At 33.2% G+C, this 16333-nt stretch overlaps 1 protein-coding gene across 1 annotated transcript; it reads left to right on the top strand.

The window, feature by feature from the left end:
- The first annotated feature begins 1315 nt into the window (after window positions 1-1315).
- Window positions 1316-15937, top strand: LOC114339500 (neurofilament light polypeptide-like). The gene is made up of 2 exons (XM_028290163.1): window positions 1316-1555; window positions 15714-15937. The coding sequence occupies exons 1-2, from the start codon at window positions 1387-1389 to the stop codon at window positions 15848-15850; spliced, it is 306 nt and encodes a 101-aa protein (XP_028145964.1). The 5' UTR covers window positions 1316-1386; the 3' UTR covers window positions 15851-15937.
- Window positions 15938-16333: the final 396 nt, after the last annotated feature.

The raw sequence follows: 16333 nt of genomic DNA, 5'->3' as shown, positions 1-16333 counted from the left end.
TTCATCTACTTCCTTGTTTATCAGGCTTTGCCATATTCCTTCTTCATTGACCATGTCAAACGCCTTTTTCATATCTAAAAACGCCAGGTACAGTGTATCGTTTTTTAACAGTGTTTTTTCAGTAATTTGCTGTAGTGTGAATATATGATCTTGTACGCTGTGTGATGGTCTAAATCCACTTTGTATATGCGCCAGTCGAGGCTCAACTATTTCTCGTAGTTTATTTTCTAGGATAATTTCGTAGATTTTCAACGCTGAGCAGAGAAGTGATATACCCCTATAATTACTGCACTCTTTCGTGTCTCCCTTTTTGTGTATAGGCAGTATTATTGAAATGTTCCAATCCTCTGGGATTTTTTTTTGTCCACGCTAAATTTAGTAGGTCATGTAATTCTTGTTTACCCTGTTGTCCAAGATATTTCAATAATTCAGCATCTATTCCGTCGATCCCTGCTGCTTTACCAACTTTTAGTTTTTCTGGTGCATCTTCAACTTCTTCCATCTTTATTTTAGTTTCATAAACGTCTTCTTGCCCTCAAACCAAAATCAAACCGTCTTCTTACCAAAATCAAAATCAACTGAAACCCAAAAAAAAATAGTATAACTGAGTAGGTATTTTGAAAACCTTTCAAATGAGGTATCACTTGACATAAAGTCCCATTTAAAATTATCGGTCACAGTGGCTCTGTAACGTCATCTGTCACTATTACGCCACCTGTCATGACTAGTTAAGAAGCTTACCTCCGTTTATTTCCTCCCTCCAAATTTCACTATTATAGGTATAACCGATCAAAAGATACGAGGGGGGTACGGACTTTTGACTAGCACTGTATACGACAAGTTAACCTTTGTTTTTAATATGCTAATATTTTAAAGTGTACTTTTCCTTACCCACTGCAGAATAAGGATTATATTAATAATTTACGAACATTAAATTCTTTATAACTCAAAAGGAATAATTAATAAGTGCTTGGATGCTACTTTAGATGCATTTTTCTTTGAAGAGATTTAATCCAAAAAGAGGTTGAGATTTGTATCAAGGAGAACATTTTTTTTAAATAAGTCTTACAACCTTTTGATGTAGTTGCACCCCTTATAGCGGAGAGGGAGACAAAAGAAAATAAATTGACAACATATTTGAAAGCAGAGCAAATGGACTATAATATATAATATTTCATACATGTTCGTTGTTTTTGCCGGTTTATATAAAAAAGGATTTTTGATACGATTTGAAGACATTATGTTGAATACGAATAAATAATTTTTTGTCAAATACACTTTTTTAATACTTCTAATAGACATACGTCAAGCAATTCGTATATTATTTTTTACGTCAAAAACATGTATTTGTGTATAAAATATATAATTATTTAAAATTGATCGTAAATGATGGTGCCCCCCCGCAAAAAACTTCCGCTTCCATTTTGTATTCATCCCTTTGGAATCATGCTGATTATTGTGGGTTGTATTGTGGCTGTGTATGTTTCTAATATAGCCTTGGCGGCGGCAGCCGAGGCCGCCGAAGCAGCAGAAAGTGAACCTGAAGGGTTGGAAGGTAAGGGTAATTAATTTTTGTGTTATTTTTCTACATCAATTGCTTCTTCTTCTCCTTGACTTGCTTTTCAACTCGTGGTGAGTCGTCGGTGCATCTTCTATAGCCCTCCACCTTATTCTATCTTGAGCTTCCATTCCCTATTGTTGTACCCAATGAACTGTCAACACTGATGAAATGTCACGGTCCCATTTAAACAGAGAAGCGAGATTGCAACAAACATAAAAGAGAGAGGTCCTAGAGAGAGACATAGAATGTCAGGGAAAATTTACTACAACTACCAGCCAGAGTTCTTCTTCTTCATGTGCCGTGTCCTTTCAGAACGTTGGTTGCCATCATAGCTATCTTAATTTTATCCATTGCCACCATAAATAGCATGCTTGTATCAACACCATACCAATCTCGCAAGTTCTTTAACCATGAGGTTCTTCTTCGTCCTGCACTGCGTTTGCCTGCTATTTTTCCTGGCATGATATTTTGTGGCAACCTATATTTGGGACCTCTCATTACATGTCCGAAATACTCCAGTTTTCTCTGCTTGATACTTTTTATGATCTCAGTATTCTTGCTGAGACTTTCTAGTATTGTGGAGTTTCGAATCTTCTCCACCCAGGAAACTTTTAAAATTCTTCTATAGCACCACATTTTGAAAACCTCAAGGCGATTAAATCGATTTTGTTCACAGTCCAGGACTCGACACCGTAAAGTAAAACCGAGAACACGTAGCAGCGAAGTAGGCGGATCCTTAATGGCAATTTTAGGTCTCTGTTACATAGCACCTTGGACATCCTTCTAAAAGCGGCTCTAGCCTGATCTATCCTAGATCTAATTTCGCCGTGACTTTCTGCGTTACAATTGAATTGCTGTCCAAGGTAAACGATTTTATCAACTTGCTCCAGTTTGTATTATTTACATATATAGACGCTTTAATATGCTGTTGTTTACTTATTACGAGTATTTTGGTTTTCCGTATGTTCTTCCAGACCTGCCTCCCTAAAACTCTCAACGACACTATTAAGTAGTGTTTGCAGATCTTCTTGAGTAGAAGGTAGGAGTACTGTAGCGTCCGCATATCGCAAATTAATGATGACTTTACCGTTCACAAGTATTCCTTCTTGTTTTTCAGAAAGTGCTTTTCTGAAAATTCTTTCGTAGTAAATGTTGAAAAGTAGGGGTGACAAGAGGCATCCCTGCCGTACTCTCCTTTTAATATTAAGAGCCTCTAATTCTACGATCCAGCCAGAGTTACCAGATGTGATTTTATAAATCCCCCACTTAGAAACTGTCTTCTTCTTTAGGTGCCGTGTCTGTATTTAGACGTTGACCGTCATCATGTTTACAATTTTCTGAAACCCCTCTCTATCGGCTGCTGCGCGAAATAATTCTTCTACTGTGTAGAAATTCTCTCAAATTGAAGCTCAAACCCCCCAAATTTAAATTTGTAACGCATTTTAATAAATTAGTAGTCAATGTAGAGAACAGTAAACCAAAATTATATTTCTTAACAACAGAGGGCCCTGGAAATAATCCATAGGTCCTATCGTCTTCGATTATATGAGAGTATAATATACAGCTCTGTGTATATTCGCAAATTTAATTTACCATGACTCCTTAGAATTTCCATAATTGTCCCCCGCACCCCCAAAAATATCCCCTAACCATTTCTGCTTAGAAAAATTCCCCTTGACGCTTTCAGATTACTCCAAAATTGTGGGAAAATACTCCAATCTGGAAACCCTTACTACCACTATCATTTTTTTTGTTTACGAAAGATAACGATTATCTTCCATTCTTCCCTGACTACACTATCTCATCTTGGCCGCAATAAATTTGCTTCATGTCCATTCCATCAGTATTAACAGTTCGTTTCGTTGGTTGTACACTAATCATATATAAATCGGCTTCAACATATATCCTTCTTATTCTTCTTATTTTTCTTAACTCATGCGAGACTCGTTTTAATCTCTGGCATTTGGTCAAAAGACCTTTGTACCACACCCTGTTCTTCTCCGTAAACTCTAATGTTCTAACTAAGTTCTGTGACCTCAACTAAGACCAACAGTTTTTTGTTGGTAGCCTTGGCATCTCTTCTGGTTCAAACCTAATTTGACCAGTGAATTTCTGCAGTGTATGGCAGTCTCTTCTTCCATTTCGCACTTTCTGCATCATAGTTCATTCAGCTTACCTAGTTTGTGTAGGCGATTTTTTAAACGGCAATGCCCAGGTGACCGTTTTTTGAGTCTTTCGTTTTCTAGTCACCATTTCAGAGCTCTATAAAAGAGGCAGCAGCAGTTCTGCTCCTTTTTGAAAATTTCTCCTCATGAGTGCTTCTATCAGACACAGTCCGCTTAACAGCGTTTGTGATTTTGGCATTCCCAATAGCCTTATTTTGAGGTCTAGGAGGTAATTTGACCTTAGAGGTGTCAATTCCCTGTTCTCTCATTTTTTGAAGCTTCCTTCTCTGTGCCCCAGATATTTCTTTCCGAGAAACCTCACTCTTCTCAGTATCTTTTAAAGGAGTCCTCTGTATTTTTATTACTGGATGTAGTGGGTTTATTTTCTTCCAGATTCTGCCAAACAGTCTCAGTGAAAGTTTGATTGTTAGTTGGGTTCTCCTGCGAGACACCTTCTTCTTCTTCACGTGCCATATCAGAATTATCCGACGTTGGCGATCACCATTGCGAAGGCTTCTCTGTCTTTTGCAATATGAAATAATTGTCCTGAATTTGATATCTGAGTCCATTCACGAATGTTTTTTAACCAAGGAACCTGTTTTCTTTCTACACCTCTACGGCACTCTATTTTGCCTTTAAAGATCAGTTGTAATATTTTATATCGACTTTCCCTGACTATATGTCCCAGATAAGACCTTTTTCGATGTTCAGTCTTTAGCAGTTCTCTATCTTTGTTGACCCTCCTTAGTACTTCTTCATTATTTTTTCTTGTGTCCAGGGTATCTTCAGCATCCGTCTATGAATCCATTTTTCGAATGCTTCAATTATGTTCATGATCGATACTTTTAGCGTCCACACTTTTGCACTGTACAAAAGTACGGACCAAACATAGCACTTAACCATTCTTTGTCTTAGTTCTAAACTTAGATGATTATTTCAAAGGAATGACTTCATTTTCATAAAAGTAGTTTTAGTCATTGCTATTCTACGTTTTATTTCTATATCTGGATCTAGTTGGTCCGTTATCGAGACCCCTAGGATTAAATATTTTAAATAAATTTTTGCATGGTTCCATATTGATTTCACTGAGAAATTTTTGCATGGTTCCATTGAGATAGTTCAATTTAGACACGCAATTGCCATGCAGGCCTGGGCACGGTACAATTACATCTTTACCTTGTGGCCTCAACATCACCCTACCATATTATTTTGGGACGGCCTACTGATCTTCTACCGTCTGGTCTCTCAAAAAACAGTTTAGTTAACACCCTTTCTTCCTGAAATCTTACCATATGACCTCCCCATATTATCCGGTTAGCTTTCATATTATGTCTGACGATGTTTTCAGTGCCACAGAGTCACCAATTCAGCATTGCGGCGCCTTCTCCACTCTTTTATCAATTCATTCTTTAAGGAACCAATTATGATTCTGAGAACTTTTGTTTCTCTTATCAGCAGTTTTTTTTATTTTTTGCTGATGTAGCGTCCATGGTCCACTTTCATATTGTAACAACTTAGATCTTAATTATGATGATAGAAAGCGTAATGCTCTAGTCCCTGCAGCTATCCTTAGTCAGATCTCTTTTTCTATGTGGTTGTCATCTACGATTATCGCCCTAATATATTTAAACTCTTTTACTACTTCGAATTAGTGCTAATTAATACACATAGTTTTAAAAGTTATGCATCACCCCTCCTATTTACGATGTTTACGCTTTTATAAATCCGTATTTTCATCACATATTTAATGAGCTTTTTTATAAAAAATGTACCTTTTTTGCTTTTTTACTTTATTTGAATACCCATTTAATTCACCTGGTTTTGCCAAGGTTTGAAAAAATTATTCTGTTGAAATTCTGTTGAAAACGTGAATTCGTGAAACGTGATTCTGTTGAAAACGTGATTAAAAATGAATCGTTCTTTACTTTCTGAGTTGGACCATATAAGAATTATCGGTTTAGTTGAAGAAGGCCATTAACAGCGGTTCGTGGAGGAAAGAGTAGGTGCTTCTCAGAGTGATGTCTCACGGATATGGAATAGGTTCCTGGAGACAAACTCGATACGGATTAAAGTCGGTCTGGTAGACCCCGAGTTACCAATGATCGATAGAATAGATATATCAGAATTTCCATCGGTAGAAATTCTTCTATGTCTGTACCAGCCCTCCAAAGAGAATTCAGGCATGCTACAGGAGTCGGAGTATCGTTGTCTACAATAAGAAGAAGAATTTTAGACTCATGTTTGAGGAAACTCCGACCAATAAGAGTTGTTCAGCTACAACCTAGACATGTTTTGGACCGCCTCCAGTGGGCTCAAGAACACATACAGCTCCCCCAACAGTTTTGGAATTTGGTGCTTTTTTCAGACGAGACCAGAATCTGTTTAAATAGTGATAACCGGCGAATTCGTGTGTGGCGAGAGCCAACAAGAGCTGCACAACTAGCCACACACGAATTCGCCGGTTATCACTATTTAAACAAATTCTGGTCTTGTTTGAAAAAAGCACAAGATCTTTGCGGTCTTTGTGGACTTCTCAGGAAAGCCTGAATTATTTAAATGTTAGTTTTTTGGTACAACCCTATATAAGTCCACTTCGGTTTTGGAATTAGCGTACATAATATCTTCATACTCTTCTTTTTCTTGTTCTTCTTCTTCTTTTTCTTTTTCTTTTTCTTCTTCTTCTTCTTCTTCTTCTTTTTCTTTTTCTTTTTCTTCTTCTTCTTCTTCTTCTTCTTCTTCTTCTTCTTCTTCTTCTTCTTCTTCTTCTTCTTCGTCTTCTTCGTCTTCTTCTTCCTCTTCTTTTTCTCCTTCTTCTTCCCCTTCTTCTTCGTCTTTTTGTATAGACATGACTCTGTCTGTTTTTTTCAATTTGCCTCTAGTCAGTTGTCGTTCCATCGTTTTCGTGGTCTTCCCACTGATCGTCTTCCTATTGGGGAACTGTCTCTCGCTGTCCTGATTATCCTATTTGTTGTCATTCAGCTTATGTGGTCATTCCATTCTATTCTTCTGTTTCTTACCCAGTTATTAATGTTATCCACCTTGCATCTCCTTCGTATATCTGTACTTCTATCTCTGTCGCATAGAGTCTTACCATCGATTTTTGGAGGGGTTTTGAAGGGTTTTCATCTCCGCTGTTTCGAGCAATTTTTTGTCCTCTCCGTGTCGGGTCGTGCTTCTGCCGCGTATGTCATTATTGGTCTGATGACTGATTTGTAAATTCTGCCTTTCATTTCTTTTCCGATATTTTTATTTCTCCATATTGTGTCATTCAGGCAACCTGCGGCTCTGTTTGCTATATTCACTTGATCTTCCAATTCTGTTTCGAGCCTTCCGTAGCTAGATAGTGTGATGCCTAGGTATTTAAACTCCATCACTTGTTCTATTATCTGACCTTTCAGCTCCAATTTACATCTTATTGGATCTGCTGTTATAACCATGCATTTTGTTTTTTTGGGGAAATTAACATGTTAAATTTTCTGGCGGTTATGTTAAACTGGTGCAGCATACGTTGTAAATCATCTTCACTTTGATAGATTAATATTGCATCGTCTGCATAGCAGATTATTTGAAGTTGAAGTACATATCTACATAATATTAAACTCTTGTACAGCAAAAACCCTTTATAAAAATCTTTATTGATGAAAAAAAATGAGAAAAGCTCAATAAATGGTGGCTACACTTGTCATACTGGAAGTGCCTTCACCCGAATTTTCGTAATTTTTCTAAGCAATATGATGGGAAAAGACTCCTCGCAAACATGGGGGCATGTTTATTCCAGTAATCTGGTTCCTATGTAGTTGAAAACACATTCTAGAATATTTTCTATATTTAAAAATTATACCCAATTAAAACACAGAAAAAAAAATACTGTTACACCATTATGTACCTAAAAAGTAAGGTATACCTATGCATATATAAAAAATATTATTTGCTTAACGTGTGATTTAAATCTTTATCATCATTCAGCCTATATTTGTCCACTGCTGAAAGTAGGCCTCCTGTAGTTCACCCCACAAATTCCTGTCCTGCTCCGCTTCCATCCAATTTTGGCATATCCACTTCAGGTCATCTGTCCATCTTGTTGATGGTCGTCATCTGCCTCGAATGGCGTCCTGCCTGGGTCTCTACTCGGGAATTTAAATCTTAAAGCACTTTGAATTTATTTGACTAAAAACATCCATCCACAGCTACATATTATGTGGGCAAGATTTGCCAATATTTAAAAACATAGTAGATAGATAGATAGCTTAACGCTAAAAAAAACAAAATTTATGACACTTTCCAAAACACAAAAACAAGACATTTTAAACATAAGAGGGGTGCCAACAGAAAAAGTAAAAATATACAGATATCTTGGTACAATTATTAATGAGAATAACGAGTTTACAAAAGAAATAAAAATGAGAATTGGACAAGCTAGAGCAACATTTAACAAGTTGAGAAGAGTATTATGCAGTAGAGACCTTAGTTTGCAACTCAAAATACTAATACTACGTTCATATGTGTTTTCGGTGCTGCTGTATGGGGTGGAGGCCTGGACTTTAAAGAAAGAAATAAGCGATCGACTTGAAGTATTCGAGATGTGGACCTAGCGAAGAATATTTAAAATAACTTGGGTAGATAGAAAAACAAATGTTGAGGTCCTCAGAAAGATGAAAAAGGATAAGAAAATTATGAATACGATTAAGATAAGAAAGTTACAATATCTCGGCCACGTTATGAGAGGGGATAAATATGTGTTGCTACAAACGGTAAGGCAGGGAAAACTAAGTATTTGGAAGAAGACGCATCTCCTGGCTCAACAATCTGAGAAAGTGGTACAATTGCAGTTCCATCGACTTGTTCAGAGCTGTAATCTCAAAAGTAAAAATAGATGTGATGACTACCAACCTTCTTAGAGGAGATGGTACCTAAAGAAAAAGAAAAAGATAGTCTTTCCGACTATGGGCGTGAAAACGATATCTACCACAACGCTTAAAATATCCAAACTGACTCCAAGAGTCCAAACTCTTGGTGGTATAAGATTGTTTAATTAAGTGTTTTGTATACAGGGTGTTTCATTGGGAAGCGGAAATACTTTAATGGTAAATAGACGTCACCAAAGGTATACTAAATTTTTTACCCTACCGACTTTTATATCCGAGTTACAGGGTGTTTTATCGATTTTGCTCATTTCTTTCCTAAACCATAACTTTAGAACCACCCTGTATATTTTTTTAATATTTGGTACACATATCTCTCATTCAAAACCCAAACGACCGACATACTAATCGCAAGAAAAATCCAGGTCCGTATTAACAAAAAATTATAAAATATTGGTGACCTTAAAACAACACCCTGTATATTGAAATTTTGAAAATCTGTTTGCATATTTGAAAAGAGCACAAAAAACTAAGTCTAATAGTTTGCTTCGATTTTTCGGTCAGACAATTTTTTGACTTTAATTTTGAAATTATATTGAATTTTTTAAGAACTTCATATTAAAACGCAGGTATTATTAACTTTCAATTATAAATTATTAAATTTATTGAAGAAATACTCATTTTAAAATAAATCAATATTTATTTACCACATTGGAAAGACCCAATTATTAATCACAAGAAAAATCCAGGTCCGGATTAACAAAAAAGCATAAAGTAATTGTGACCTTGAAACAACACCCTGTATATTGACATTTTCAAAAATTGTTTGCACATTTGAAGAGACCACAAAAATCCGAGTTTATTGATTCACTTTAAAGTTTTGTGCAAAAATTTATTAACTTTAATTTTGAAATTAAATATATTCAAATTTTTAAGAAACCTGAAATTAATAAGCAGGTTTTTAAAGCACTTTTATTAAAAAATTATTCAAGTTAATGAATAAATACTAATTTTAAAAATAATCAGTTATTATTTACATCATGCAGAAGGACTTACTTACTAATCACAAGAAAAATCCAGGTCCATATTAACAACAAAATACAAAGTAATTCTGACCTTGAAAAAACACCCTGTATATTGAAATTTTTAATATACGTTTGCACACCTGAAGAATGCACGAAAAACTAAGTTTAATGTCCCGCTTTAATTTTTTGTGCAGACAAATTTAATGACATTACTTTTGAAATTATATCGAAATTTTTATTATGAGTTCCCAGAGTTCTTAAAAATTTCGACATAATGTTGTTCTGAAGCTATTTTCTTGTGGCATTTTTATAATCAAGTATATTCAAATGGGAAATAAGCCACAATTTTACCTAAAAATGATTTTATTAACGTTTCGACGCCCAAGTCGGGTGTCGTTGTCAAAATACAAAATAATATTAAATAAACAGAAATGTTGTTGCTTAGTAAAAAATTCTTCTAATAATTTATTTAATCTGACTCATTTATATCGGCAATTCAGACACGTATTATACATTTTAAAGTAGACGACTTTAAACATGATATTGCCAATATTGATGAGTTGCGTTCCTGGGACGACTTTACTAAAAGATAGTTCATTCGATTACATGAAATCAATCCCAACTCAAGAATAGCCGCCACAAAAAATCATAGCATGTGATCTGTCTTTAAAAAGACAACCAAATGCAACGGTGGTACTGAAATTCTCAAATATGTCAACGCGCATGGGATAATGAACATAGAGTTCAGTGGAGAGATTCAAGTATAGTCCTAAAAGAAGCAGATAGTAAAAAGAGAAAAATCAAAGAAGCGGCTCTAATTATGCTAAATGAAACCAATTGTGTCGCAAATTCCTCGGTAGAATGCAGTAGGATGTGGTTACCCATACTAAAGGAGGAAGTCAATAGAAAGAAAATACCACAATTAGTAAATCAGTAACATATCGAGTTAGTACATATTTAGTAGTTTAGTATTATTTAAAATTTAAAATATCAAGTCAGAATTTGGTATTAGTTTTGAGAGTAAACTAAATATAAACCCAAATACTTGCGATGTCGGGATAGTATCACGAGGTTTTTCCTGTTTTTCCCTCGTGATTTACTATGGAATCTCTAACGCAAGAATTTCAGTACCACCGTTGCATTTGGTTGTCTTTTTAAAGACAGATCACATGCTATGATTTTTTGTGGCGGCTATTCTTGAGTTGGGATTGATTTCATGTAATCGAATGAACTATCTTTTAGTAAAGTCGTCCCAGGAACACAACTCATCAATATTGGCAATATCATTTTTAAAGTCGTCTACTTTAAAATGTATAATACGTGTCTGAATTGCCGATATAAATGAGTCAGATTAAATAAATTATTAGAAGAATTTTTTACTAAGCAACAACATTTTTGTTTATTTAATATTATTTTGTATTTTGACAACGACATCCGACTTGGGCGTCGAAACGTTAATAAAATCATTTTTAGGTAAAATTGTGGCTTATTTCCCATTTGAATATACTTAATTTCGACATAATTTCAAAATTAAATTCATTAAATTGTCTGACCAAAAAATTGAAGCTAACGATTAACCTTAGTTTTTTGTGCTCTTTTCATACCTATGTGCAAACGGATTTTGAAAATTTCAGTATACAGGGTGTTGTTTCAAGATTACAATTACTTTATATTGTTTTGTTAATCCGGACCTGGATTTTTGTTGTGATTTGTAATTGGGTCATTTGAATGTCGTAAATAAGTATTGATTACTTTTAAAATGGACATTTATTTAGTAACTCTAATAATTTATTGTTAAAAGTACTTTAAAAATCTGCTTTGTAATTTCAGTGTTTTTAAAATTATCAATATATTTATTTCAAAATTAAAGTCATTAAATTTCCTTCACGAAAAATTAAAGCAAACCGATAAACTCAGATTTTTGTGGTCTTTTTAAATGTGCAAACAAATTTTGAAAATTTCAATATACAGGGTGTTGTTTCAAGATCACAATTACTTTTTTTTTGTTATTCCGGACCTGGATTTTTCTTGTGATTAATAATTGGGTCGTTTCAATGTGGTAAATAAGTATTGATTAATTTTAAAATAAGTATTTATTCAATAGCTTTAATAATTTATAATTAAAAGTTAATAATACCTTCTTTTAAATATCAGAGTTCTTAAAAAATTCAATATAATTTTAAAATTAAAGTCATAAAATTGTCTGGCCGAAAAATTGAAGCAAACGATTAGACTTAGTTTTTTGTGCTCTTTTCAAATATGCCAACAGATTTTCAGAATTTCAATATACAGGGTGTTTTTTAAGGTCACAATTACTTTATAATTTTTGTTAATCCGGACCTGGATTTTTCTTGTGATTAGTATGTCGGTCGTTTGGGGTTTGGATGAGACACATGTGTACCAAATATCAAAAAAATATACAGGGTGCTTCTAAGGTTATGGCTTAGGAAAGAAATTGGCAAAATCGATAAAACACCCTGTAACTCGGTTATAAAATTCGGTAGGGCAAAAAATGTAGTGTACCTAGAACCACCTCGGTGACCTCTATTCACAATTAAAGTATTTCCGTTTCCCAATGAAACACCCTGTATACATTAAATTTTTTTGTATCTATATCTTCACTAAAATTTACTGCATATTCTTTTTCTTCTATATTTATTTCCATATTTTCAGTTTGTTTATCTTCAAACATATTTTTACTGTTTATTTTGAAATTATCTGTATTTTTTGTTTGGATATTTAAATTCTATCATGAGTCAACCCAAATTTTTGTATTGAATGTAATCCTAGTATTAGATCATACTCAAAGTTTTCATTTTCAAAGATAAATGCATTTATTTTCTTCTTTTTATGTAATAACTCTGCATCCAGCATAATCAATCCTTTAGTTTTACCTCCTCCACTTATTGTGTCATAACAAGAAAAATCGTTTCATATTCGTCACCTGAACTAATTTTGAATTTATTAATGTTATTCGTGAACCAGGATCATATAGCCCCTTGGCTTCTAAGTTATCATTTAACATCACTGAAATCTCAATTAGTGGAGATTTTAGTTTTTTTAATCGTCATTACTCAGTTCAACTTCTAATATTGAATTAGAATCTACGTTTTTATTATCTGTCATTTGTTTTTCATACTTATATAAGCAAACATTATCTGTATGAAATTTATTTAGTTTTCCTTTCTTCTCACAATTTCTACACAATTTTTTTCAGTTCGCTTTATTTCTTGGTTATTGTATTTATTTCCAGTGCTTAAGTTTTTCTTTGTGTAGTTGTTTCTTGTTAAATTTTCTAGCCCTCTTATGCAGTTAAATAAGTCATTTGCATCTTTAAGACTTTCTCTGTCTATTATATCCGTTATGTAGTTTGGTAGGCCGGTGGCAATCAAATAAATCAGGGTCGGTATATCTATGGATTTGTTTATTTCCAGCAACAGCCTCTCTTTTTTTAGAGCATATTCTAACATTGATCCTTGTATATACTTAAAATTCATAGCGTACCTTATTGGAGACCAGCTTTTATCAGCAAATGTTTTACTTAAACTTTTTTTCCATACAGAGCAATCATAATCTATAGTATGTTTGATAATCATTGAAGTGTACCAATCTACATAGGTATCTTCTAATAGTAATTTTAGAATTTCAATTCTTTGTATATGGGACCGTGCAAGTTCGGAAAAGCGACACCTATTTCTACGCTCTGAACTTTTATTCGCACTTTTAATTATATTGGCCAATCATATGGTCCTGGTTACTGGATAATTGTCAAGGCCATAGTCCAAAAAAAAATAATAAGAAGAAAAAATAAGATTTAGGTTGTGTTTGTCAAACGTAAACAATTGTATGTAGTAAATAAAATTAGTTATTAAAATGCAGTATTGCAAGCAAAATACAATTAACTAAATTTACCTTTATATAATAATTGCATATCATATCAATATTGTGAAGCAATATATAATTTTTCTCCTTAAATGACAATAGGTATGAAATGTACGTCAATTTGACAATTTCAGTTGACAATATGAATTATTTAAGAAAGTTGCAATATTTCTCCGCTATTCGCGCACGATCGTTTCGCGTATCCCTTCCAAGTACTTGCACACCGCGATATTTCACTTTAAAAGTTGTATAACCATTGTTTAACATTTGTTATATTTCTTGAAAACTTCTCTACTGAAAATTCTTCTACTAATCTCATCTTATTATTTTGTTTCTTTATCAATGTTGGTTCCGTCGATAATAACTCATGATTTTGTTCAAATTTTTCAAGTAAAAACCCATCAAATTGTATGTTGTCGTTATCTAAATATGTTAATTTCATTTCCTTGGTTAATATTATCCAAACTTGTTTCTTGTCGTGTCTTTTCTGTAGGAATTTTTTTATTTTACCAAATATTTCATGTTTTAATATTTCTTTGTGTAAATGCACTGATTGATACACTATAGGAACAATAAAAGTTTGGTTTTTTGTATCCGTAATGGAGGTTATTGCATAAATATTTGTCTTGTTATCATCTGGTTTAGCTTTCATAATAAATTCAAATCGTAATTTCTCCATTGTGTAGGTAAACAATTTTAGTTCTTGCACATGTATACGAATTGTCGATCTATAAAATTTTTGATTTTCCTCAAAGCAAAACACAATGTGATTCTCGTCTAAAAACAAAGTTTATTTAAGTTTCACATAACTAATATCAAGTGATAAAATACTAACCTAAAAACAAATAGTACTGTCGCCAGTGGGGGTACAACGGCCTCCTTAATTCAGATGGACTTACCCAAGTTTTTTTATGTATTTTGACCCGTAGAACTCGAATTTTTTGGGTAACAGTCGATCCGGATGTCGATAAGATTGTTATAAACAAAGAACTTGAGGAATCACATAACAGCGATTTTTCGCAAAACAAAACCTGTTTTTGTATTTTTTGGGCCATTCTAAGCAAAAAATGATTTTACAAGTTTTTTCGTAGGATGCATAGTTTTCGACATAAACGCGGTTGAACTTTCAAAAAATCGAAAAATTGCAATTTTTGAACCCGAATAACTTTTGATTGAAAAATAAAATAGCAATTCTGCTTACCGCATTTGAAAGTTCAAGTCAAATTCTACCGGTTTTGATTACTTTCATTGCTAAAATTATTTTTTTTATTGTTAAACAAAGCTATAAACACATAGTGATTGAATGATGTTTTTAATGCATTTCTCATTTGAAATCAAACGAGTAGGCGCGCATACATACAATTTCTACGTAGATTAAGTACATTAAAACGCGTGCATTGGGCACGGGAAACACTATGTGTTTATGGCTTTTTTTAACAAATAAAAACTTAATTTTTAGCAGTGCAAATAATCAAAACCGATAGAATTTGACTTAAACTTTCAAATGCAGTAAGCAGAATTGCTATTTTATTTTTTTTTATCAAAAGTTATTCGGGATCAAAAATTGCAATTTTTCGATTTTTTGAAAGTTCAACCGCATTTATGTACAAAACTGTGCATCCTACGAAAAAATTTGTAAAATCATTTTTAGCTTGGAACGGCCCAAAAAATACAAAAAAATGTTTTGTTTTGCGAAAAATCGCTGTTATGTGATTCCTCAAGTTCTTTGTTTATAACAATCTCATCGACATCCGGATCGACTGTTACCCAAAAAATTCGTGTTCTACGGGTCAAAATACATAAAAAAAACTTGGGTAAGTCCATCTGAATTAGGGTGGTCGTTGTACCCCCACTGGCGACAGGACTAAAATAATCGACAAATAAATATTTATGCTTTACAATTATTATAAAAACTAAAATCGTCTGTTGAACTTCTAAAAACTTTTAAAATTAAAGCCAATTCACTTATATGAAAATAATGACAAATTTCCAATATCAGTGTTACCACAAGGCTTACATTTTGAATTTAGTTTTTTCATTATTTATTTTGTTTATATAGATTTTCAGCTGAAATTATGCTTTCTATGCTTTCCTTATTTGTGGAATATTGTTTAATAGCAGATCTCTTAATATAATGTTGTAGGTGTTTATGTATTTATGTAATGTACGTTTATATAAATATATTATAATATAATTTATTTTTATTTCAAATTAATAGGGGAAGATGGAACTGGCAAGGAGAAAGGTGAAGGCGGAGAGGAAGGTGAAGAAGGTGGAGAGGAAGGAGAAGTAAACGTAGAAGGTGAAGAACCAATTGAATATGGAGATAGGAATTTAGGAGGAGAAATGATATAAATTTTTGAAATATTATGTGCGCAGAATAATATATAATTATTATGTTAAATATATGAATATATTAAAATATATACAAATTTATTTCGACATTTTGTCATTAAACTAATTTAAACTAACAAAATGTTTTGTAGCACCCTAATACCGAAGCATCTAACAACCGAAGTGATAGCAAACAAACTGAATGAAATTATAATATGAGCAGAAGAACAACAATGTTTTAGGTCGGGAAGATCATGAGCCGACGCTATATTTATAATGAGGCAAGTTCAAGAGAAATTGTTAGAATACAACAAACCGACATATTAATGTTTCGTGCACCTTAAGAAAGCACTCGACAAGGTCAAACTAAAGGAAGTTATTCATTTGTTATACTAAATAGGGGATCTCTAGAAATAATTAAAACGATGGAAAACATCCACCAGAAAAACACAATAAAAGTAAAAATAGAAAATTAACTAACTAACCCAATTATAGCTGGCAATA

Source organism: Diabrotica virgifera, chromosome 6 (genome assembly GCF_917563875.1).
Source record: "Diabrotica virgifera virgifera chromosome 6, PGI_DIABVI_V3a".
Classification (NCBI taxonomy): Eukaryota; Metazoa; Arthropoda; class Insecta; order Coleoptera; family Chrysomelidae; genus Diabrotica; species Diabrotica virgifera.
Note: the sequence above shows the minus strand (reverse complement) of the source record. Positions and strands in the feature narration are given on the sequence as shown.